Source organism: Gymnoscopelus microlampas (assembly GCF_963454915.1).
Source record: "Gymnoscopelus microlampas genome assembly, chromosome: 23".
NCBI classification, from domain to species: Eukaryota; Metazoa; Chordata; class Actinopteri; order Myctophiformes; family Myctophidae; genus Gymnoscopelus; species Gymnoscopelus microlampas.
In genome coordinates, this window is record NC_139960.1 from 12,234,483 (window position 1) to 12,259,982 (window position 25,500).

Consider the following 25,500-nt stretch of genomic DNA (forward strand, 5'->3'; position numbering starts at 1 on the left):
GCACATGTACGTATGTTTTGCCTGCATTATTATGCTTTCCTGTGCGTGTGTGCGTGTGTGTGTGTGTGTGCGCGCGCACGTGTGTGTGTGTGGTGTGTGTGTGTGTGTGCGTGTGCGTGTGTGTGTGTGTGTGTGAGAGAGAGAGAGAGAGAGAGGTTAAGCTTGCTTTGCGTGTGTGTCAGCTCGCCTGGCGTGCCAACATGAAATGGGCCGGTTGATTACAGCGAGAGCTGGTTAGGAAGGCCGTTAACCAACCGGTGCTGCTTGGTGATTATTCGGCGGTTTTAATGGACGTCGGTCTTCGGCCGATTAGTGACTTAACGGCTAGTGGACATATGTGATATGAGAGGGACTTAACCGAGGGAGCCGCTAATCATCAAAAAGCCAAGGGGAAGTGGTGCTCTAATCTCAGCTTAGTGCTCTCACCGTGTGTGTGTGTGTGTGTGTGTGTGTGTGTGTGTGTGTGTGTGTGTGTGTGTGTGTGTGTGTGTGTGTGTGTGTGTGTGTGTGTGTGTGTGTGTGTGTGTGTGTGTGTGTGTGTGTGTGTGTGTGTGTGTGTGTGTGTGTGTGCGTGCGTGCGTGCGTGCGTGCGTGCGTGCGTGCGTGTGTTAGATAGAAAAGGGGAGATTGAGGGGGGTTGAACTAACTATGGACTAACCAATCAAATTTCTGAAAAACAAGGTTGGTTTGTTTTAATCTTTAACCCATTAAGGCCTGAGGCCGATTCTACAAAATGTCCTCTAAAAAATCCTAACAGTTTCCTGAAAATCGTATGTTGCTATAATATCAGTGGTTCTCAGACTATTTCATGTCAAGGAACCCCCAAATTATATGTATTTGGCCGTGGAACCCCATCTAAAGATATGTTGTTTCAGGGACCCCCAGAAGCAAAGATTTGAGTTAAAAATGCTAGCTTTAGAAAATATATATATTCAAAGATTCGCACACATTTTCACGATGTTTGAATGGCTAAAGACATCTAAAATGACAGAGATGCGTTCCAGGTCTTAATGGGTTAACTTATTAGTTTACAGAGCATATACGGTATAATTGATATCATAGTGTAGGAGCTATACACGCATTAATGCTAACTCACACACATCGCTGAGTTTAGCCCACATAGCAGTGCAGCAACATTAAAATGAATCGATTGATTGATTGATTGAATACTTTATTAACAGTTTGCAAATAGTACATAGTATAGTAACTCAAATCTTTGCTTCTGGGGGGTCCCTGGCACAAAATGTTTTGATGGGGGTCCGCGGCCAAATACATATCATTTTGGGGGTCCTTGACATGAAAAAGATTGAGAACCACTGATATAGCAGATTGAGATTTAGGAGACATGTAGAATCGGCTTCAGGTGTCAATGGGTTACTATACTATATGTATTATGTACTTCGTTTGTATGTGTACACACACACACACACACACACACACACACACACACACACACACACACACACACACACACACACACACACACACACACACACACCGTTCTCAAGCCGATATATAAAGGAACCACTTAAGTCCAAACTTAATAAATTAAATTAAATTGAAAAATCTAATCAATATACACCAATTTGGTTAGTTAGTTAGTTAGTCATTATCTATGTATTTGCCACCAATTCCATCCTATATGATGTCAAGGCAGTCAGTCAAAATGCCACCGCAAGAATGGCACAAGACATTATGCTAATGATGTCCCTCTAATTATGACCTGGTGCCGTGCTGCCAATTTATCGACTTAACACACAACCTCGTCTCGTTTTAATCCCCACATCGCATTGCTCTCTCTCTCTCTCTCTCTCTCTCTCTCTCTCTCTCTCTCTCTCTCTCTCTCTCTCTCTCTCTCTCTCTCTCTGTCGCTCGCGGGGGGGGGGGCATATTCCAGCGGGTTTGTTGTGTGTGACAGCTCTGCCAAAAACTTTTCTAAATGAAGTAGCCGCCGTAACCTGCACACACCCCGCAGTGCCCAATTGTGTTGTAATTCTACATCAAAGCCCAGCGCGTTGGGGGGGGGGGGGTGAGGGGAGGAGGGGGGGAGCGTTTATAGCCCGAGAGGAGCCGCCAAACGGCCCTCTCTTTCAACCACACACAGCCTTATAGCCTTAGAGGAAGTCAACTCAGGGGGAGGAAGAAGGGAGGAGGAGGGATGGGTACACGACTACACGCACAAAAACAAGGCCGATTCTAAAAATGTTTTCTAAATCCTAACAGTTTTCTGAAAAAAATCCAAAAAAAAAACATTTTTCAAGATTTTTCAAAAATAGCAGATCTACAAGCTCATAGCGCGGCACTCGGTGCCGCGCTATGAGCTTGTATATCTGCTATTTTTGAATAGCCAAAAAAATCTAAAGTGACACAGATGCGTTCCAGGTCTTAATGGGTTAAGTAAAAATATCAATATCAAAAGTAAAAAGTCCGGTATTCAAAATGCACTTGAGTAAAAGTACAAAAGTAATCGCGTTGAAATATATTTAAGTACTGAAAGTAGAAAGTACTCATTTTGAAGTTTCCAAATGTATGAAAATGCTTTGAAAATGGCAGATCCGCAAGCTCAAAGCGACGCGTTGCAAGCTTGCAGATCGGCTATTTTTCAAATAGCCTATAAGTACAGGGCTGAAGTGGTTAATGTATGTTTTGTAATGATGATAATCAAAATCTACGAAGTACCGAGTAGCTAAAGTTTTCAAATAATTGTAGTGGATTAAAAGTAAAATTTTTGCCTCTGAAGAAAATTGTACCTCAAAATTTTACTTAAGTACTTGAGTAAATGTGCACCTCTGCCGACACTCTGTGACGTTATTAGCCGGCGATCATGACAAAGGCGTCATTTTGGTAAACACAGAGGGGGCTAACTTTGCCCCCCAGTTATTTTATTTTTTTGGAGTGTTAATGTGTTACCATAGCTTCGCTGATCGGTCACACGTGTCCCAGACGTTTGTTCATGTCGCCGCGGTTAAATTACACGCCAGACATTAAATCAAAATCTAATAAATACATCTCTCTCTCTCTCTCTCTCTCTCTCTGTGTGTCAGAAATCGGATTAAGAAGCAGGTTTCTGTGTAAACCAAGCCCATGCTCAGAATGTGATGAAAGCGGAGAATTGTAACAAACTGACTTTCAGGTCAATGTGTGTGTGTGTATAGTCTGGGTGTGGGGGAGGGGGCTGGGGTGGGGGCTAGTGTCGGAGTCGGGCAGAGGTGTGGACAGGAGACGGGGGGGGGGGGGGGGGGGCGGTGGGGGGGGGTGTACGTGTGTGTGTGTGTGTGTGTGTGTGTGTGTGTGTGTGTGTGTGTGTGTGTGTGTGTGTGTGTGTGTGTGTGTGTGTGTGTGTGTGTGTGTGTGTGTGTGTGTGTGTGTGTGTGTGTGTGTGTCAGTCAGTCAGTCAGAAACAAAAGGCCCCAGTGTGAGAGAGTGAAAGGAGGTAAAGTAAACAGGGCAGTGATGAAGACAGACCTACAGTGTTAGGCTCCCTGTTCTGTGTGTGTGTGTGTGTGTTTGTGTGTGTGTGTGTGTGTGTGTGTGTGTGTGTGTGTGTGTGTGTGTGTGTGTGTGTGTGTGTGTGTGTGTGTGTGTGTGTGTGTGTGTGTGCGCGTGTGTGCGTGTGCGCATTGCTGCTGTGTGTCTCAAAGCCCTGTAGTTTATACAGCTGGGGCTGCCGCTTTTGCTGGCAACTGTGTGAAACACACACACACACACACACACACACACACACACACACACACACACACACACACACACACACACACACACACACACACACACACACACACACACACACACACACACACACACACACACAGAGAGAGGGGGCTTCCTCCTATGTGAAAAGCGCCACTATTTACAAAATGACATTCATATATCGTGAATCTTATCAGCCAACGATTGTCTGTTTTTAATATCAGCTCTGCTTCATGGTTAGCAGCAGCTAGCAAGCAACCGCCCCCGATTTACCACGACGCCGTTTATCACCCCGCACGAAACCTAACAACATCCACACATCTCGTCTCATCCCGTCACATTTATGGCCTCGGGTTAGTGCTGACTAAGGCTGCGTTGGATAGATAGAGAGGTCAGGAAGAAACAAGATAAAGCAATCGTAACGCAGATACACATTCCATCTTCTTGACGTCTGTTCCCGACGACGAGGACTGTGCGCGTGCCGCGAGTGTGTGTGTGTGTGTGTGTGTGTGTGTGTGTGTGTGTGAGTGTTTGAGTTTACGCGTGTGTAAATCTCTGGCGTGAGAGTTCTGTTCACACACTGAATGCTGAATCCAGTTTCAGACCTGCACTTTAGCACATTCAATCCTGGAACGCATCTGTGTCATTTTTAGATTTCTTTGGGTTGTTGTGCCGCGCTATGAGCTTGTAGATCTGCTATTTATTAAAAATCGTGATTGTTTAAGTCTTTCAATAAATATATTTTTAAGCGAACATTTGTAACTCCAATCTTTGCTTCTGGGGGCCCCTGGAACAAAATATTTTACAAATGTAAAAAGAAAATATATATTCAAAGACTTGCACACATTTTCACGATTTTTCAAAAATAGCAGATCCACAAGCTCATAGCGCGGCACTCTATGAGCTTGTAGATCTGCTATTTTTTAATAGCCAAAGACATCTAAAAATGACAGAGATGCGTTCCCGGTCTTAATGGGTTAAAATCCTCAGGGTTAATTTAACTCTGGATGTGTGCAAATTGAACCAAAATGGTCCCCGTAAGGATAACTGGTTCAGTGCAATCAGCTGAATCGATTAATTAACAGGACGTTTTCCCCTCTTCCATACAGTACTTGAATCAGTCGTTTTGTGTAATCACAATACGAGAAAATAATGAATTACCTATCATTGGAATAGTCACGTTTAATGCGAACAACTTAAAAATAAATGGTTATTAGTTGAAGAACAAACTGAATAAATACAAAAATGTATATTTTCCTGCATTTTCCCCGCATTTTCGCAACAACAAAAAAAATCGAAACATTACAGTCGCAACAGTGAGTGTAGTTTAAAGGATAAAGTTACTTTTAGTGCGATATTCCATGGGGAATGCATGGCTGATTACAATTGAATCAAGTGATCGGTAATCTGTAACAGATTGAAAATAACTCCATCCCTCATGTGACACCGGACCACGTGTTGCACCGTGTAATGCGGATGTGTGTGTGTGTGTGTGTGTTTGTGTATGTGTATGTGTGTGTGTGTGTGTGTGTGTGTGTGTGTGTGTGTGCGTGTGCGTGTGTGTGTTCTGCTAGACACTGTTTTCCTTCCCGCTGTCATAAGGCAAATAAGCAATGAATTAGCGATGGAGCGGCTCCCTGGCCAGGAACAATGCCAGATGTACAGTCCAGAGGAAATCCAATAGAGTCAAGAGTGTAATCAGTTTACTGGAGACAAGAGAGAGAGAGAGGGGGGGGGGGGGGGTGGGGATGGGAAAGAAGGAGCAGGGGAAGCCGAGAGAGGGGGAAAGAGAGAGAGAGAGAGAGGGGGGGGAGAAGTGACAGAGCAAGAGACAAAAGCAGGTGGAGGGCTGGCTGTACGGACGGATGGAGCCGTGATCACTTCTGGAGCGCAAACAGAAGTGTTCTGATGAGAGAGAGAACGAGAGAGAGAGAGAGAGAGAGAGAGCCAAGTACTCAGTTAAAAGCCTTCGTTTATCCATTTGTAACTCTGAGCAAAATGTAACCAAATGGACCCGTGAGTGAGCCATGTCCGGGGCCTGTGTACCTATAAAGGATTGGTTCTCAAAGTGGGGTCCTGGGACCCCCAGGGGTCCTTGAGGGAGTTCCAGGGGGTCCCCAGCTAAACGATGGATGGTTAGGAACCAAATGGGTCCTTATGGGTCTGTAACTCTGAGAGTGTACAAATGGAACCAAATGGACCCTAACGGGTCCATTTGGTTCCAATTTGTACACTCTCAGAGTTAAATTAACATTGATTTGACAATATAAATTGGGGTCCCAGAGATAGAATTGCCATTAAATGGGGGTCCGTAGCCCTAATGCATGTCAAAGTGGGGGGGGTCCTTGAAATTAAAATGGTTGAGAATTACCGCTAGGAGCCGTACAAAATCTTCTCTTATGGGGGGTCCCTGGCATAGCTTTTTAAATGGGGGTCCGCGGGCTAATAAGTGTCAATTTGGGGGGTACGTCCTTGACGTGAAAAAGTTTGAGAACTACTGCTATAAAGCCCCACACACACACATACCAAGCCCCCCCCTCCCCCTTAGTCTCCTGCTTCCTGTCGCCCCCCCCCCCCCTCCATCCCTGCAGTGATTGTCTGCCGTTACAGCCTATAACCCAGGGTCATCGTCGCAGTGGCTTCGAGCCCCGACAAGGGGCTTCTGAAAGCACTCAGGGAACGGCGAGAACCACATTAAATTCTATTATTTACTCATATCCCCCCCACCCCCCCCATACAGCGAGTAGGTGGGTGTCGGGGGGATGAATGTACCTTTATGCCAGAGACAGAGTTCACCTAATAGATGTGGCTTCTTTTCTCTCACCTCATCTCTTTTCTTCTCTCAACGTGCAAACAACAAAGCCAAAAGTAATGAATGCCAACGACCGGGGCCCTCCGGTTGATAGCTGTTTTCCCTCTGTTCACCCATTGTCAGAGCTCCAGAGGGGAGTGTTCATAAACACATTATTGTTAGTGTATACACTGCTCGCTCCCTCTCTCTCTCTCTCTCTCTCTCTCTCTCTCTCTCTCTCTCTCTCTCTCTCTCTCTCCCTCTCTCTCCCTGTGTTGTTCTCTCCCTCTCTCTCGCCTCTCTCTCTCCCTCTGAAAGCCTGTTGTTGAAGCCTTGGTCATTTCCTGCACAATGCCAATCTAAGCGGGCTCCATTTGCAGTAATGGGCTGTCTTTTGGAAATGCGAACGCCGAATGGCCCCCGCGGTAAACATGGCACCTGATTGTGCTTGAAGGTCTGCCAAGAAGTGTGTGTGTGGAGGGGTGGGGTGGGGGGGTTATTGTGTTGTACAGAGCTCCCCTGTAATGGGGGGGGGGGGGGGGGGGGGGGGGGGGGGGCTCTGTCATATGCATGCATGTGTGCGTGTTGTGTGCAATGCATACTGTACATGTGACAGCTCGAGGAGAGACGTAGAGTGAGAAAGACAGAGAGAGAGAGAGAGAGAGAGAGGGAGAGAGAGAGAGATACAGTGCATGTTGACGGACGGGAAAAGCGGAACAGAGTGGTGTAGATAAAACGGTTGGCTCCGGGGTGTGTGTGTGTGTGTGTGTGTGTGTGTGTGTGCGTGTGCGTGTGCGTGTGTGTGACTCGGGGAGACTTCTTGCCTCGTCTACACTCCCGTCGTACCACGGTGTACCGCGGCCTAAAAATAGCCCCCGTCTAACAAGCTCGGAACGCGCCGCGAAACGCACCCGCGTCCGCGCAGAGCTCGCAGACGGGCTATTTATGTTGGCACGGGACACCGTCCTACGCCGGGGTATATAAGTCGGGCTCTTGGCTTTTTTAAGAATGCTTTGTTCTTCACTTACCGAAGACACGGCCGAGGGCAGGCGAGAGGGTGGGCGTAGGGGGGGTCCGAGACCCCGCAAGTACAGGAGTCAAGAAAGCCATGTATTGATAGGAACAGGTACTCTCGTCCTCCCCCAGCATTATATCATCCTTTGAATATTACTCACTCTTCCGTTTCTCTCTCTCCTCTCTCCTTCCTTCCCTATTTTTCTTCCCTTTTTTTTCTCCTTAATTCCAGGATGTCTTCCAAGCGACCAGCCTCTCCATATGGGGGGACAGATGGAGAGGTAACCATGGCGACCAGCAGACAGCGAGTGTTGGAGGACGAGGAAAGGGACGGGGAGGGACTGCAGGGAGGACTGGGCGGTGTCATCCACCTCCCCCTGGTGTCCTACTGCGGCAAGGTGTCCCCCCGCTCGCCCCCCGCCATGCGCCCCATGGACAGCCCCCTGAGCACGGTAAGGTTCGAGCCGCCGTCGTGGCCTGTTGTGGCGTTTGTGGTGTTTTAAAGGGTTAAAGTGGCGCTTGTGGTGTTTTTAAAGGGTTAAAGTGGCGTTTGTGGTGTTTTAAAGGGTTATAAGGGGGATCGGTCGAGGGGTGATGGTTGCCTGAGTAAAAGTACAAAAGTATTGGCATCAAAATGTACTTTAAGTACCAAAAGTAAAAGTACTAACATGTTTGAAAATAGCAGATCTACAAGCTCACAGCGCGTCGCGATGCGACGCGCTGTGAGCTTGTAGATTGGCTATTTTCAAATAGCCTATGTATAAAATAGGTCTGAAGTGGTTCATGTATGTTTCATAATATCATAATTTATATCTGAAAAGTATCTAGTAACTAAAGTTGTCAAATAATTATAGTGTAGTAAAAGTACAATATTTGCCTCTGAGATGTAGTGAGAGTAGAAGTAAAAGTACTGCAAAAATGAAAATACTCAAGGAAAGTAAAAATACGTAAACATTTTACTTAAGCACAGTACTTGAGTAAATGTACTTTTTTACTTTACCCCACTGCTGCCCATAAACTTTAATTGGGGGGGGACGGGGGGGACGGGGACGTTTCAAAGCCAAGCGCTGCATCTTCCTCCGTTTGTGCACGGCCAACAGCTTTGGATTAACCCATTAAGGCCCGAGGCCCCGATTCGGGCAAATGCATTCTAAATCCGAACGGTTTTCTGAAACACTTATGTTGCTGTAATATCAAGTGGTTCTCAAACCTTTTCATGTCGACGGCCCCCCCGAAATGATACGTGTTTGGCCGTAGACCCCCCCCCACCCCATCTCAAAAACATTTAGTTCCAGGGACCCCCCCCATGAAGCAAAGATTTGAGTCACAAATGTTCGCTTAAAAAAAACATATATATTCAAAGATTTGCAAAGTTATTCATCATTTTTCAAAATAGCAGATCTACAGGCTCATAGCGCGGCACTCGGTGCCGCGCTATGAGCTTGTATATCTGCTATTTTTGAATAGCCCAAAGTATGAAACAATGGTTATAGCTAAAAAAAAAAATCAAAAAATGACACAGATTGCGTTCCCGGTTCGAACGGGTTAACTCTCCCAAATTACCTTCTAAGATTTCGTTAACGGGTCCGCCATATTGGCCCGGCGGCGATGAGGTACCGGCCCCTATCCTCCTCCGCTGGCCGCCTGCCCGCGGTCGTCGCTCCCCCCCCCCCCCCTCCACGAGGTTTTTTTACCTTCTCTGCCTCTCCTTGGATGCGCGGACTCCCCGTCACTTCATATTGGCTGCTTTGGCTCTCGCATCTCTCTTTCTACCCGTTGGCCGTCTGCCCCTGGCAGTCCCGCTGATGAGGCTGTCTGTCTGCGTTTGACTGAGTCGGGGGGTGAAAGTGACCCCCCCAGGGCCACAAACGGGAGAGGCCCGGAATCAGATTATCTCGTGTGTAATCCTGACCTCCAGCCATTAGACGAAGGGGGGGGGGGGATACTCGCGACCGATTTGAGGTTATAAAGCCTCCCTGTGTCTTTTTTTGATGCGTCCTTCCAAACGTTAGTCCCCTTCAATTTAAGATTTTTCCGTTCCAGAAGGAGACGCTCGCCTTGCCCGTGAAAAAAGGCTATAAAGCAGTGAATCAAAAGTATTTTTGATGTGAACATGAAAAGTATTTCCCCCCCTTTTTTTTAGGAAAGATTGAAAAATTAATAAATTCCATCACTTATTAATGGACAATGAACATACTGTGTTTTCCATCAAATATGAATTAGTGAACTCTACTTTTGCGCTGTGGATTCATAGTGTTTTTAGTTTTAGTTTTTAGTTTTTAGTTTTTAGTTTTTAGTTTTTAGTTTTAGTTTTAGTTTTAGTTTTTACTCCTCTCAAGTTAATTCTGTTTTGAATCCTGCTTTGGATTTATTGGCATTTGCTGGGCAGGTATTTGAGCAGAAGTTTACCCCCCTGAGGAACTGCTGTTGTTTAGTTACTTTGGTTACTTGTCAGCTCCTGGTGGGGCCATAAAGCCACACGTCCAGTGAGAATACAGTTAATACAAGCTGTATACAGCACTGTATAAAATGTATGTGTTTAAGCAGATTCAATCATGATTCCAGATAGCTGCTAAAAGTATGATTTTTGAATTTTGGCAGATCGGGAAGCTTTTGAAAATTGTGCCATCACTGGATCCCATTTGATGCAGAGTAGGAGGGTAAAGGCAAATATACGCAAAATTCGGATGCGGTCCGAATAAATAAAATACGCTTTTTCGCTCCGCGAAACGGATGTGGAAGCTTGCATTGACTTTGTAAGGTTTTTTTTTTTTAAACATATTATTCGCATGAAAAAATTGCCCCCGGTGTGTAAGGACCTTAACAGTTGATCAATTTAAAGCAGGGGTCTTCAACAGGGGGTCCTCAGAGTTACTACAGGGGGGCTGCCAAATCTTTGTGTGATAGGATTTTCTTTTTTTACATTAACCACTTGTACCCTAGCATCACTTTTCTGAGGAGAACTTTAGCCAAAAATAGCAGATCTACAAGCTCACAACGCCTCGCAGCGCGAGGCGTTGTGAGCTTGTAGATCGGCTATTTTTGGCAAAGAGGAATAGATGTAGAAGAAAAAAGAGCAGACCAAGTATAAAAAAAAAAGATATTTAATCTGAAACACAATTTTATACAATATAGAGGGGGTCCCTGCTTCATCTCTCTCTCAGCTAGGGGGTCCTTGGGCTGAAAAACGTTGACTTAAAGAAAGAGACAAAAGAAGATGAAGTGATGGACGGATGGAACTGTGGAAGCAGCAGTTGAGCTCAGTAATCCATTTGTAACGCTGAGCATGTACAACATGAAAATGTAACAAAATAGGCGAATTGAACATAAAAAAGAATAGATTTTAAAACATATAAATAAAAGTGCATTTAAAATAGGGCTTGAGTGGTTAATCAGACTAATCCATTTAGTTGACCATAAAAAAAAAAGAAGCTTTTTTTTCACATTGATTTGCTGATATATATATTTTTTATGATTTGACAAAAATCGATTATTCGATTAATCATCAAAGTAATGGATACAATAATGGCTACGAAGATAATGAAGAGTTGCAGAGCCCTAATGCAGAGAGAGGCAGAGATGCACTCAATTGTGTGTTGCGTGACAAATAATGTGAAAAATATGAGCCATAGAAGTGAGTCATTTTCCTCAGAATGAATTGTGACACATTGTATGGTGGCACCGAGTGTATGGCGCTGTACGTTGAAGAGCGTGCGCGCGCGCGTGTGTGTGTGTGTGTGTGTGTGTGTGTTGTTGCTGTGTTCTGCTATAAAATATTGGATGTGCACACTGCAGGATGGTGGGTGTGAATTCAGAGCTGCGTATGGGCTAATCGTGAACTTACCTCAGAAGTGTGTGTGTGTCGGTGTGTGCGTGTGTGTGTGCGTGCGTGTGCGCGTGTGTGTTCAGCACACACAGTATAAACTTTCAGCGTCTGTGTGTGGGCATGTGCACACAGAGCTTAACAAAGTATACGAGCGTGATTAGTATGTATGCTAAGTGTTATCAGTATGCCGTATGTACTCTGAGGTTATTTTATGTTTGCATAACAAAAATACATTACGTATTGGTTTTGCATGAAGACTTTCTCTCTGTCCTCAGTTAGTTTTAATACCGGCAATATTTTGCTCTCACAAAATTAGCGCCGGCATTACTGAGAAGCGCATACGAGAAATGCATATTAATGAAACGATTCTCTACCCCAAGACCTTTCCTTCAACAAAAAAACTAACAAGAAACACACAATTCTGGCTCGCGCTATGGAATTACGGTACAATTAAAATGAGATAACAGATTTTTTTTAAAAGTGTTGATGTGTTGATTCCGTATATGATATAATTTTTATGCCACAGCCAATTAAGCCAAACTTTAGCCGTATACGTGCCGAAAATAGCAGATGTACAAGCTCACAAGCTTGTATAGGTCTGCTACTATTGGCACGGGCCGTCGTCTTATGACGGAATATAAGGCATTACGTATTACACTCCTTGACCCTCCTGGGTTCTCACGGTAATACACCTTTAAAAAAACTTTAAAAAAAAGAGGAAAAAAGGGGGGGGCAGCCTGCTGATAGCGGGCGGCGACCTTTCCCCCCCTCACCGGCGATAAGCCAAAACGTTGGAAATGGATGTGGGCTGTAAAACAATGAAACAGCGCTTAGGGGCTGTAATAGTGAGCTAATTCTGTAATTAAGCCACTGATTAGCCTTCCATGCCCCTCCCCCCTCCGTGGACTCTGCATGTGTGACAACAGTCACGCACTATAAACCAAAGTCCTGGGAGCAAGCAGGCGCCACCAACACGCACGCACACGCACACACGCACACACACACACACACACGCACACACACACACACACACACACACACACACACACACACACACACACACGCACACACGCACACACGCACACACACACACACACACACACACGCGCGCGCGCACACACACAGGCACACACACACACACACACACACACACACACACACACACACACGCGCAAGGAGCAGAACCCATTCCAAAAAGTATGCACGTAAAGCACTCACACACCTACACGCACGTACATATAAACACATGAACATAGAAACACACGATTATATGCATGTACAAACGCACACACACACACACACACACACACACACACACACACACACACACACACACACACACACACACACACACACACACACACACACACACACACACACACACACACACACACACACACACACACACACCTACACACAGGGTTATCAGTGGCACCAACAGTAGAGGTGTGTTATCTCGTATTGTACTGTGGTGAGTGGATTACTGTAGTTATATTGAGATATAGAGATATTATGTATTAATATTTACCCAATGAAAGAATAGCATATCACGATGCATTTTACCCCCTGCTGAAGAGGGAGCTGAAAAACAAGCCACGACAAAACAGCTATGAACAATAATTATGTGATAGATTATTCTAATATGGAATTACTTATTTGATCCCGCTTGTCTCAAAAAGGGTCTGGATGTTTATCCAGCACTAAGGTATAGGGACAAAATCCTTAGCGTTAATTAAACCCAGAGATTTAAATGAACACTGAGGATCAGTTATTGTGTACAGGAATCCTCAAGCATCCTCTGAGAAATGCCTCACAGCAGATTGACAACGCAGGGAAAGGACGAAAAATGTGAAGAGAGACTGCGAGCGTGTGTGTGTGTGTGTGTGTGTGTGTGCGCGGGTGCGTGTGTGTGTGTGTGTGTGTGTGTGTGTGTGTGTGTGTGTTGGGAGGAGGGGGGTTCTCGTACACAGCATAATATTTGAGGTGGGATTATTAAGTGGCAAGCCGTCATCTTCGGGGACGGCCAGAGGGGGATTTATTTATCCGCTAGCTTGGCATGTTGTAAGACATGTGTTAAGTTTTTTTTTTTTTAACAGCGCCAATCCCCTCGTCGCTGACTGGCAGAGAAGAGTAGAGGGAGAGAGAGAGAGAGAGAGAGAGAGATATTTACAACACCGGGGAGTCTAGAGTATAGGAAGGAGGGGTGGCGGTATGTCTCCGAGGGAGAGGCGGGGTGGGGGGTTGGGGGTAGCTCTCGTCACGGCAATCGCAGCGAAGCGGACCCGAGCAGCTCGACAAGAGCGAGCGAGGCTCGTCCTCCTCTCCGCCGAGCGAGGGAGAAGGAGTGTGAGGGGTGAAGAGGGAGAAGGAGGAGAGAGAGAGACGGGGGGGGGGGACAGAGTGGAGCGCGGCGAGGCAGAGAGAGAGCAGATTACAGCTTTATCTTGTCGTAGTAAATTAACACGGTGGCCCGGGGAAGTGCTGCCGCGCTACCTTGACCTCTTCATCCGGCGGCCCGGGAACCCGACCGACCTCGCCTTTGACTTTTAACTCCCCAAGAATGTTCCAAATTGACCCCCATAAGGGTCCGTTTGGTTCCGTTTTTTGGAGTTAACTGAACACACATTTTTAATAAGCTACAGGGTGAGAACTCAGAAATGGTCGATACACAAACGCACAAGCGGTGTTACCGACAAGAAACATTTCAAATGTTTTTTTGGCTTTACGTTGCTGTCGGGCAGAAACCTTGTATCGCCATAATCACAACTTTGTAATGTTTCATCCGTAAATTAATGCCCTAACTTCGTCATGCAAGAGAAAATGGCAGATCTGCAAGCTCACAACGTCTCGCAGCGCGAGACGTTGTGAGCTTGCAGATCGGCTATTTTCACTACTTGAAATAATTTTTAAGATGATAATAAAGGAACGGTTTTGGACTAGGTTTCCGCCCGACGACAACGTTTTCTGCTTTTATTGATAGTACAGTGGAGACAGGAAATTGCGGAAAAAGTCGGGGAGTGACGCTCAGCAAAGGTCTCGCCGATGCTCGGGAATCGAACCCAGGGACTCGCTGTCAGGCCGCATCAGAGCCTATAATACATGATACGCGCCTTAACCACGGCGCCCACAATTTTAATTGTTTATCACGTAATTATTTCCCCTCGTTCTTCGCGTCTGTACTTTGTTTTTGTGCAAAGTGGTGATTGGAGTGTTCTATCCACGCGCGGCAGCACTCTTTCGGTTTCATCTCGGAGGACAAACAAACAAAAAAGGAAAAGAGAACGTGGTTTGAAGTGTGTCTTATCTCGTAGAGGTGGTAATGGACCAGCACTGATTACTCACAAACCACACGGGAAAAAAACAACGTGTGCTTTTAACTCAAGAGAGTTACAAACGGACAAATTAACCCATTCAATGCGGGAACACGTCTCTGTCACTTTAGATGTCTTTGGGCTATTCAAAAATAGCAGATCTACAAGCTCATGAGCTTGTAGATCTGCTATTTATTCTTTGAATCTTATAATCTCTATATATATTTTTAAAGCAACATTTTTTTACCCAAATCTTTGCTTCTGGGGGATTCTACAAATGTCTTCTAAATCGTTGTAAAACGTTTTTTTTTTAAAAACGTATGTTGCTCTAATCAGTGGTTCTCAAACCTTTTCATGTCAAGGACCACCCAAAATTGTATGTATTAGGCCGCGGACCCCCATCTCAAAATGTTTTGTTCCAGGGACCCCCCAGAAGCAAATATTTGAGTTAAGAATGTTTGCTTTAAAAATAGATTTGCACACATTTTTCAAAAATAGCAGATATACAAGCGATGAGCTTGTATATCTGCTATTTTTAAATAGCCAAAGTATAAAATATGGTTAAAGTGGTTACGCAGATGCATTCCCGGTTTGAATAGGTTAACACTGTGAATTTTACTGTGTAGTTTGTCCTCTTTTCTTTCTTTCTTTCTTTTTTCCGTCTTTGTATTGTGTGCACGCACATGCTCACGTGAATCTGACAGATCTAAACACAGGCCCATCAGACACAGTGTTCACACTAATGAATCAACACGCACACACACGCCTGTCAACAACCAGCGGTTGTGGTGAAATAACACTGGCACGCATCACTGTGACTTTTTTTTTTCCCCTTCTTTCTTTCTTTTTTCCCAATCAAACCACTATTTAAAATATAGAACCTGCCAGCTGTTTGTGAATGAGGATTCGTACTGTAATTATGTTCTAAAGCTTTATGTCTGAATATTCGTTATTCTCACGAGTGTTGGTTTTGATTTTTTTAGAGACAGTATATATATATATGTTTGTTATACGCTAGCTCAATATTTATCACTGTGTGTTACCGGTGACTGGCTTTTGTTGAAAACCTGGATTCTGTTAATTCTGAATAAGTCATATCGCTGTGAATAGGAGAACGGAAGGTGTGTGTGTGTGTGTGTGTGTGTGTGTGTGTGTGTGTGTGTGTGTGTGTGTGTGTGTGTGTGTGTGTGTGTGTGTGTGTGTGTGTGTGTGTGTGTGTGTGTGTGTGTGTGTGTGTGTGTGTGTGTGTGCGCGCGCACACTTGCTTGTCCCAGCCTAAGGGACCTCCAAGTAAAAACTGACAGTTTCTGCGTTTAGCCACGGAGCTGTAAAGGGATTTGCCGTGTGTGTGTGCGCACACACACACACACACACACACACACACACACACACACACACACACACACACACACACACACACGCGCGTGTATGTTTGGCACAGTGTCGGAGGTGTGTTAAGTGTATGTCGCAGAGATTGGCAGCACTGGCGTGCAGTTAAGTCTTGTTGCCCCCCTGCAGGAGTGATCAGTGACATTCCCCTGTCTGTGTGTGTGTATGTGTGTGTGTGTGTGTGTGTGTGTGTGTGTGTGTGTGTGTGTGTGTGTGTGTGTGTGTGTGTGTGTGTGTGTGCGTGTGCGCGTGTGCGTGTGCTGGCTGAGCAGCTGTTCCCAGAGCTTCCCACATTGCCACATTGTCCACGCTGCCTTCATCCAACCGGATGACGCTCCGAGCATGAAGTATTGTTATACCTATGTGTACATCTTCCAAAGCCCCACACACATGTCAGGCTGTGGTGGCAGGGGACAACATGCACAACATGTCTTAACTCTGGAGAGTGTACGAAAAATGGAACCAAATGGACCCGCAAAGGGTCCATTTGGTTCCATTTTCGTACACTCTCCAGAGTGTAGCCCGCGAGAGAGCGAGAGAGAGAGACTCTTTAACCCATTAAGACCTGGAACTGTGTCATTTTTAGATTTGAGCTAAAAAGCATTATTTTACACTTTGGGCTATTCAAAAATAGCAGATCTACAAGCTCGTAGCGCGGCACCGAGTGCCGCGCTACGAGCTTGTAGATCTGCTATTTTTGAAAAATCGTGAAAATGTGTGCAAATCTTTGAAATATATATATTTTTAAAGCGAACATTTTTACTCAAATCTTTGTTTCTGGGGGGTCCCCGGAACAAAATATTTTGATGCGGGTCCGCGGCCAAATACATGTAATTTTGGGGGTCCTTGACATGAAAAAGTTTGAGCACCACTGATATAGAAACATACGTTTTTCAGAATACTGTTGGGATTTAGGAGACATGTAGAATCGGCTTCAGGTCTTAAAGGGTTAAAGCACTTCTGCAGGGCGATGGTGAAGGAAAGAGCGAAGGAGGAGAGAAGACGGATGTATGGAGGGGAGAACAAAAAAAAAGGAGAGAAAGGCATAAAATGAATGTCGGCATCTGTGCTGGCGGAATGACGGGAAAAAAATAGCATTTGTTTTATTTTTATTTTTTTCTCTCTCTCTCTCTCTCTCTTTTTTTTGGCAAGAGCTAAGTGTGTTTAAACCACCTCCCTCACAGATGAGCTTAAGAAGACAACAGTTGTTTAATTCGGTTCCATTGCAGGAGGCAGTAAAGGGATAAAGCAGAGAGAGGGAGAGAGAGAGAGAGAGAGAGAGAGAATTTTCACTTTGTTCCAGTCATTTGGAAGAGAATTGACATCTGCAAAACTAAAGGCAGAACCGCCTACACTATCAGCCTGCCACATCCGATGCATATATATATAAATACATATATATACACACACACACACACACACGCGCACGCGCACACACACACACACACACACACACACACACACACACACACACACACACACACACACATCCCTACAGGCTAAATTCAGCACGCCAATGCAAAGAACAAATACAAAATGCATGTAAAGTGGTGAAAAGGCCATGGTGTTATTTACGGAGGCCTGCATGAATAATAGTTAGATATTATTAATAAAGGCTTATTGATCGTTCTAAGCATATACTGTATAACCCGTTTTTGGTGAGAGGACGCATGCAGCAGAGACACATTGGCAGGAGCAGACCAGACACACCAGACATTTGACCGACGACTCACTCGTATACACGGTGGGGAATTTGTCTAGCGATTAGTCTCGTCTGTTTTTACCTTTAAAAAAAAGAAGTTTTTTTTAGAGCTGTCCATTGTGGACCGTGCTTTTGTTTGCCGGATACTTTTAACTGCCAGCATGCATGTGTCACACACACACACACACACACACACACACACACACACACACACACACACACACACGAACACACACACACACACACAACACACGAGGGCGCGCGGATTATATAAAACATAAAATAAAATAAGCCATTTAAGTTGCTCGGGGATAAGGCTCTGTCTGTCTGGACTTGACTTAAAAATAATGTCACGGGGGCCTCATGTACGAGGTCCTTAAAGCAGCCTTGCACCGCGCTAATTCCCTTTTGATTGGAAAATGACCTTCATTGTTGGACGCTGCCAGATGACATCTTCGGTTGCAGATTTTGACAGAGCAAAGCGATGTGACCCCCCCTCCACCCCTCCCACCCTCCGCCCCCCCCCCCCCCCCCCCCTCCCCAAACCCATCGGATCTATCCTCCGTCCCTCCCTCTCTCCGTCACCCGGTTTCTCATTCTGTTTGTTTGTTTGCACGCACGGCTTTTTGCTCTGAAAAAAAAAAAAAAAAAAAAAAAAAAAGGGGGGAACGAGCAGCGGCTGTTTGAAGTAGGCGCTGGATTAGATAAATGGGATGTGACAGGTGTGACCGCAGCCTTCAAGATGCCTGCCTGTCTTCCTCTATCTCTCTCTCTCTTTTCTCTCTCGGTTTTCTCTCTCCCTCTCCATCTCCCTCTCCCTCACTTTCCCACTCTCTCTCTCTCTCTCGCTCTGCATCCCCTTGTATGTCTCTTTCAGCACGCTCTCCCTTGTTTCCTCTGACAGTGTTGTCTTTCTAGCTTTGCTCTCTTTCACTCTCTTACTCTCGCTCTCTCACTCTCTCTCTCTCTCTCTCTCTCTCTCTCTCTCTCTCTCTCTCTCTCTCTCTCTCTCTCTCACGCGCACGTGTGACAGTCGCACATTGCACTACCGGTTCATCTGGCAACGATAAAGGCTCCCAGTTCGACCTTGTGCATCGCAGGAGAGAGAGAGAGGAAGAGGGCAAGGGAGAAGAAGAAAGAAAGAAAGAAAAGAGGAAAATCCAACACATGAAGCGGAAAAAAAAAGCGTAACGATGTAAGAAATGCAGTGCCTGTGGCCGTCGGCCGGTCAGGCGGTGAGCGGAGAAGAGAGCGTGCTTTCACGACTCTGAGATCACGAGGGCCAACAGGAACCCGCCGGCAGCACACACTGTACAGTGTAGAGCCCTCAGCCACTGTTTAAGACACGGACAATAGAAAGGCCCCCGAATCATGATTAAAAAAGCCATCTGATAAGCGCTGTTGAATGGCCATAATATCCTCACTGTCACGCACGCACGCACGCACGCACGCACGCATGCACACACACACACACACACACACACACACACACACACACACACACACACACACACACACACACACACACACACACACACACACACACACACACACAGACTGGGTGGAGAGAGAGAGCGAGGGAGAGAGAGAGAGAGAGAGATACAGAGATACAGAGAGAGAGAGAGAGCTCTTTGAGTTATAACTAGTAGTACTACTACTAGGCCTGACCTTGATTATTCGAATAGTCGACTAATCAGTCGAGGTGGGTCTGAGTCGGCTGCTAATCTCTTATTCGAATTATGGGGAAAAAAAAAAAAACTTTTTCCCCTTTTTAAAAAAATATTCGACTGGAGAGATTGGCCTAATTTGTTATATGAATTAACTAATAGTTTGCCAAAAATAGGATATACATCATGATTTATTGGGAGAAACCAAGAAAGTATATGTTAAATCAGATCCTACAGCCTAAATGGAATGTTCTTTTATTGCATTACATTTTTTTGTTTGCATGATTCGACTGAGAGATTGGCAGTCAAATCACGCAAAAAAAACAAAAAAAATGCATTAGTCGACTATTAGTCGACTGTAGGCATCATTTGGCCAATCAGATTCGACTATAGAAATCCTTAGTCGGGGACAGGCCTACTGTGTACTGTAGCCAGGTAAACACAGAAACTAAAAGTACTGAGAGACAGAATCAGAAAATTAGGGGAAGGGAAAAGAATGTCAGGTAAGAATAGTTTACTGTTGGTTTAGAATGGAGTAATGAAATGGTTTATAATGTATTTGGCCCCAACGGTGCAAGCATTGTCACTATCGATTTATGTGATTCATGTACAGCCTTATGATTGTATGTTTTTTTTCCCTGCTGGATACGATGTGTTGGTTAAAATGATGGTTGAGTGATAGTAGTAATAACGATCAACAATTTGAGTATTTCACATCGAACTATTATATAGTTGATGCCTCATTCATTCAGGTTGATGCCTTAATTTAATCATGGTAAAAGAAATCAACCTTGTTCTGAATATGAAATGTGGTTGCTTTATCACCGCATAATATTGGCGTTCTGTGTGGATGTACTCATGACACAAGCAACAGTTATAAAAACTATTAAGACCGATTAAACTCTGTGTCACTTTTTGATTTGAGCTAAAAAGCATTATTTTACACTTTGGCTATTCAAAAATAGCAGATATACAAGCTCATAGCGCGGCACGAGTGCCGCGCTACGAGCTTGTAGATCTGCTATTTTTGAAAAATCATGAAAATGTGTGCAAATCTGTGAATATACATTGTTTTAAAGCGAACATTTTTAACTCAAATCTTTGCTTCTGGTGGGTCCCTGGAACAACATATTTTGAGATGGGGGTCGGCGGCCAAAGACTATAATTCTGGGGGTTCTTGACATGGAAGGGTTTGAGCACCACTGATATATAAACATACGTTTTTTTTCAGAATACTGTTGGGATTTAGAAGGACATTTGTCGAATCGGCTTCAGGTCTTAATGGGTTAATTGCACAGGGGGAAAAAAACACCCTCGGTGTTAGGACCCTATAAGACTGGAATCACATAGAAAGTGTGTCAGTGACGTTTGTAGCGACAGAGGTGAAGTCCGTGCAGGTCTAGTCCAGATGACTTCACAGTGAACTGTGCTCTCAGTATGCAGCAGTTTGCCCGCTAGTTAATGATTAGTACACGTCACCACCAACAATGTCCTCCACTGTCATTATTACCGCTGCTGCACTGGATGCAAAAACACACACAACAGGAAGTGTGTGTGTGTGTGTGTGTGTGTGTGTGTGTGTGTGTGTGTGTGTGTGTGTGTGTGTGTGTGTGCGTGTGCGTGTGTGTGTGCAAACGTGCGTGCGTGTGTGTAAGAAGGAAAGTGAGAAGAGAGTGTCTTTCAAGGCCAATCAATGTTGTGACAGCCCAATGACTGACTGACTCTCTATGTATGTCTCTCTCTCTCTCTCTCTCTCTCTCTCTCTCTCTCTCTCTCTCTCTCTCTCTCTCTCTCTCTCTCTCTCTCTCTCTTCTCTCTCTCTCTCTCTCTCTCTCTCTCTCTCTCTCTCTCTCTCTCTCTCTCTCTCTCTCTCTCTCTCTCTCTCTCTCTCTCTCTCTCTGTGTGTGTGTGTTTGTATTACTATACTTGGAAGGACAAATGGTTGTTTTATAGTATTTTTTAGAGATACGTTTACAATTAGAAAAAGATTCAGGTCAGGATTAGACATTTAGGTGTCTTAGAGGTTAGGTTTAGGATTGGAATTAGAGTTCAACATGATTTATACTTAGTTGCGCGCCCGTGTCGTGCACCGAAAAACAGCTGATCTATAAGCTCACAACGCGTCGCAGCGCGACGCGTTGTGGGCTTGTAGATCTGCTGTTTTTCCGGCTTTAGGCTTACGGTTAAAAATGGCAATTATTATTTTTGAAATGGCATTCATAACATGGCTGTCCTAAAGTGTTGATGTCCTCACAAGTATAGTAATACAAACATATGTTTGCGTGTGTGTGTGTGCGCGCGCGCGCGTGACAGTGCAGTGTCATCCCAGGTGGTGTGTCACATACTGCAGTGAGATTAGCCAAAGATTAACCCTCGCTCCACACTGTGGACCATTGACCTGGCGGTCTGCGGAGACCTGACTTGACTGGCCAGCAGTATCATGTCTAATTAAACAGTGTACAATAGGACAATGCACACTGGAGCCCTTTGCACGCCACCAGGTGTGTGTGTGTGTGTGTGTGTGTGTGTGTGTGTGTGTGTGTGTGTGTGTGTGTGTGTGTGTGTGTGTGTGTGTGTGTGTGTGTGTGTGTGTGTGGTGTGTGTGTGTGTGTGTGTGTGTGTGTGTGTGTGTGTGTGTGTGTGTGTGTGTGTGTGTGTGTGTGTGTGCGCGCGCGTGCGTGCGTGCGTGTTCATAAGCATATGTGTGTCTCTAGCTGTTGGTACGGTATGCGTGTGTGTGGTTGTGTGTGTGCGTGCGTGTGTGCGTGTGTGTCTTGTCTCTGTTAATTGGACTGAGCTGCTAAGTCCACCTTACAGATTGTCTGGTCAAATACAGGAGTTGCCAGGTCATAGGTTAACATCCCCCTAAAGTGTATTTACTGTTTCAGCCCCTTGTTGTGCTTCTGCCTGTTCTCGGCATCGGTGTGTTTACTTTGTCAAGCTTTACGTAATCGAAAGTGCACATTTTAAGTAAAAAAGAAAGAGAAGATAAAATCAACCAAAATGTCCATGTACAGTGCAGTAGTAGCATGGTAAGCATGTGGTCGTCTATGTCTCTATGAAAGGGCCTGTAAAACTGTCACCGCTGCTGGTTTTCTCATTGTCGTTATTTTTTAGACATCCTCTTTTCAGTTCTCTTTTTTTGTGTTTTCTTTTGTGACGGAGGCGAAGCCTTTTCGCATGAATTGCCACGCGTTTGGTCTCCACCAGGGGGTCCGGTACAATGGAGTCGGACCCTCCTCAAAGTCGAGTTTGAAATCGTGTCGCGGTTTAGTGTTTTTTTGCGTATTTCATTTGTTTCAGTATAAATGCCGGATTCCAGTCGACGAGAGAGAAAGAGAGCATTTTAAGAAAACTGGCCATGTCTAAAAGTCTGTTGCTGTAGACTTGTCTATGACATTGGTTCTCAAAGTGGGGTCCGGGGACCCCAGGGGTCCTTGAGGGAGTTCCAGGGGGTCCCCAGCTAAATGATAGATTATAGGCACCAAAGGGTCCTTATGGGTCTGTAACTCTGAGAGTGTACAAATGGAACCAAATGGACCCTAACGGGTCCATTTGGTTCCATTTGTACACTCTCAGAGTTAAATTAACATTGATTTTACAATATAAATTGGGGTCCCAGAGATAGAAATGCCATTAAATGGGGGTCTGTAGCCCTAATGCATGTCAAACTGGGGGATCCTTGAAATTAAAATGGTTGAGCATCACTGCTAGAGCCGTAAAAAAAATCTTCTCTTATGGGGGTCCCTGGCATATCTTTTGAAATGGGGTCCGTGGGCTAATAAGTGTCAATTTGGGGGTCCTTGACATGAAAAAGTTAAGAACCAATGGTCTATGAGACATGGAGAAGGATGTTTATGTCTTTATGATTTAGATTTTCATGTGGATCTCACCATTTTGTCCCTTGTTTTCCTCCTCCTCCATCTCCATCTCCAGGAGCACAATAACGCTACCTCACCGGGCAAGGACGAGGCTTTCGGCGCCGGGGTCGGCCCTGCGGCGACGGGGGCTCGGCCGCCGGGGGCACCCTGGGCACCCCCGAGAGGCGCAAGGGCAGCCTGGCGGACGTGGTGGACACACTGAAGCAACGCAAGATGGAGGAGCTGATCAAGAACGAGCCAGAAGGTCAGTTTCTGATGAAAGGACAGAGGGGAGGGGGGGTTGGGGGGCAAGACACGTGTGTCTCTTTGGCAGTGGTGGAAAAAAGTACTCAAATGTTTTACTTAAGTAAAAGTATCAATACTGCAATGTAGAAGTACTCCTTTACAAGTGAAGATCCGGAATTCAAAATTTACTTGAGTAAAAGTACAAAAGTATTGGTATCAAAATGTACTTAAAGTACCAAAAGTAAAAGTACCAAATGTTTTGAAAATAGCAGATCTACAAGCTCACAACGCGTCGCGATGCGACGTGTTGTGAGCTTGTGGATCGGCTATCAGGCAGAAGTGGTTAATGTATGTTTCATAATATCATAATTTATATCTGAAAAGTAACCAGTAACTAAAGTTACTAAAGTATAATATTTGCCTCTGAGATGTAGTGGAGTAGAAGTAAAAGTGTTGGAAATTGGAAATACTCAAGTAAAGTACAGATACCTCAAAATTGTACTTAAGCACAGTACTTAAGTAAATGTACTGAGTTACTTTTCCACCACTGCTCTCTGACCTCCTCTTTTTTTATTCCACGTGCTTCTCTTGCTCACCTTCTTTTTGTTTGTTTGTTTTCATGTCGATTCCGTCCATCTCGTGTCCTCTCTGTGTCTTTTGAACCCACACACACACACATTCAAACGAGAGACGGCTGGCTCTTTTGTTTCCCCGTGTGAACGCGAAAAGACAGACACACACGGACAGATATGCTGATAATCAGCACTTACTTGTTTGGACCTATTGTCCATCGTGCTTTGCATAGTTATCTCATCTGACAAATGATGTGCCTGTGTATTGTCTGCCTCTGTGCATAGTGTGTGTGTGTGTGTGTGTGTGTGTGTGTGTGTGTGTGTGTGTTGTGTGTGTGTGTGTGTGTGTGTGTGTGTGTGTGTGTGTGTGTGTGTGTGTGTGTGTTTGTGTGTGTGCGCGCACGTGCATGCGTGCGTTTCTACAAAGGCGAGGCTGGGCAAAATAAGTTCATGTAATATAAATATCAATGTAACATTTTATACGCTCTCAGAGTTAACGCATGGATGAATTAACGTTGAGGATTATACTGTGTGCAGAAACGCACTCGGTCTCTCGTAGCTGTTATCCAACATGGCTCTGCTAGATGAATCACGGGGGGTCGACACACACCACAAAAGTTGATTTCAACAAATGAACCCGTGAGGTCTAATGATATTTTACAACCTTTAAGCTTTATTATTTTAACAGGGCGTTCAACCTGCAATATTAAGATGAATTAATATTATAATTCTGGACCGTAACCATTGGCCAATGTGTGGCAATGTGAACGTGAACTACTTTAGCCAGGGGCCAACACTTTAATACTTCGGGAACAAGTTAATCAGGGCTAAATTCTTGCTCCAAATTCTATTTTTATCCGTGCCTCCAGCCTGAGGCACAGGTTTCCCTTTTTGCTTCCAAAGATGCTGCTGTGCGTTGAACAACCGCATGAAATGACCACTGGTCATCCTCTCTGCTCACAGCGCTAGATCGCACCTGAGCCAACAAGAGAGCACGATAACGTGTTACGAAACAAGAAAAACATATGCCAGATTTTTTCTTACTTACAAAATAGCTGATCTACAAGCTTCCGGATAGCTATTTGTGGGGAAAGTAAACACATGTGCACATTCTGTTTATGTTTCCACAGTAGTGCATCAAGCGGTGTTTTTGTTCCTACAATCATGTGCTCACCGTATTTTCCATGTTTTTCTTCTGTTTTTTTTTCTACCAGAAGGTTTCTGGCAGTGCCAGCTTAGTGCTCACTGTCTCTTCTGGGTTTTTATTTTTAATTCCAGTCGATTGAAAGGCTGAAAGGCCTGTTGTGGCACATAAAAAAAAAAAAAATGTATATATAAATATATATATATATACTGGCCTATTGGTCAGAGCTGTAATTGAGGTGTGTTTTGTGTTGTTTTCTGCTAACACTGGACCTCATGAACCGGCTAC

The 25,500-nt window shown here is 44.8% G+C and overlaps 2 protein-coding genes across 2 annotated transcripts in view; both read left to right on the forward strand.

Annotated features, from left to right (window-relative positions):
- LOC311040128 (uncharacterized protein) overlaps positions 1–23,509 on the forward strand; it is a 163,598-nt gene extending 140,089 nt beyond the window's left edge. Inside the window, exons 4-5 of the mRNA XM_084050209.1 lie at positions 7,728–7,947; positions 23,327–23,509. Of these exons, the coding sequence (XP_083906335.1) occupies positions 7,728–7,947; positions 23,327–23,473 (367 nt within the window). The 3' untranslated portion in view covers positions 23,474–23,509. The remainder of the gene's footprint in view (positions 1–7,727; positions 7,948–23,326) is intronic.
- The window catches only part of LOC311040115 (transcription factor SOX-5-like), a gene marked incomplete at its 5' end in the record, with an annotated part of 96,055 nt that continues 94,039 nt past the window's right edge, over positions 23,485–25,500 (forward strand). The window contains one exon of the mRNA XM_084050188.1: positions 23,485–23,515. Coding sequence (XP_083906314.1) covers positions 23,485–23,515 — 31 coding nt within the window. The remainder of the gene's footprint in view (positions 23,516–25,500) is intronic.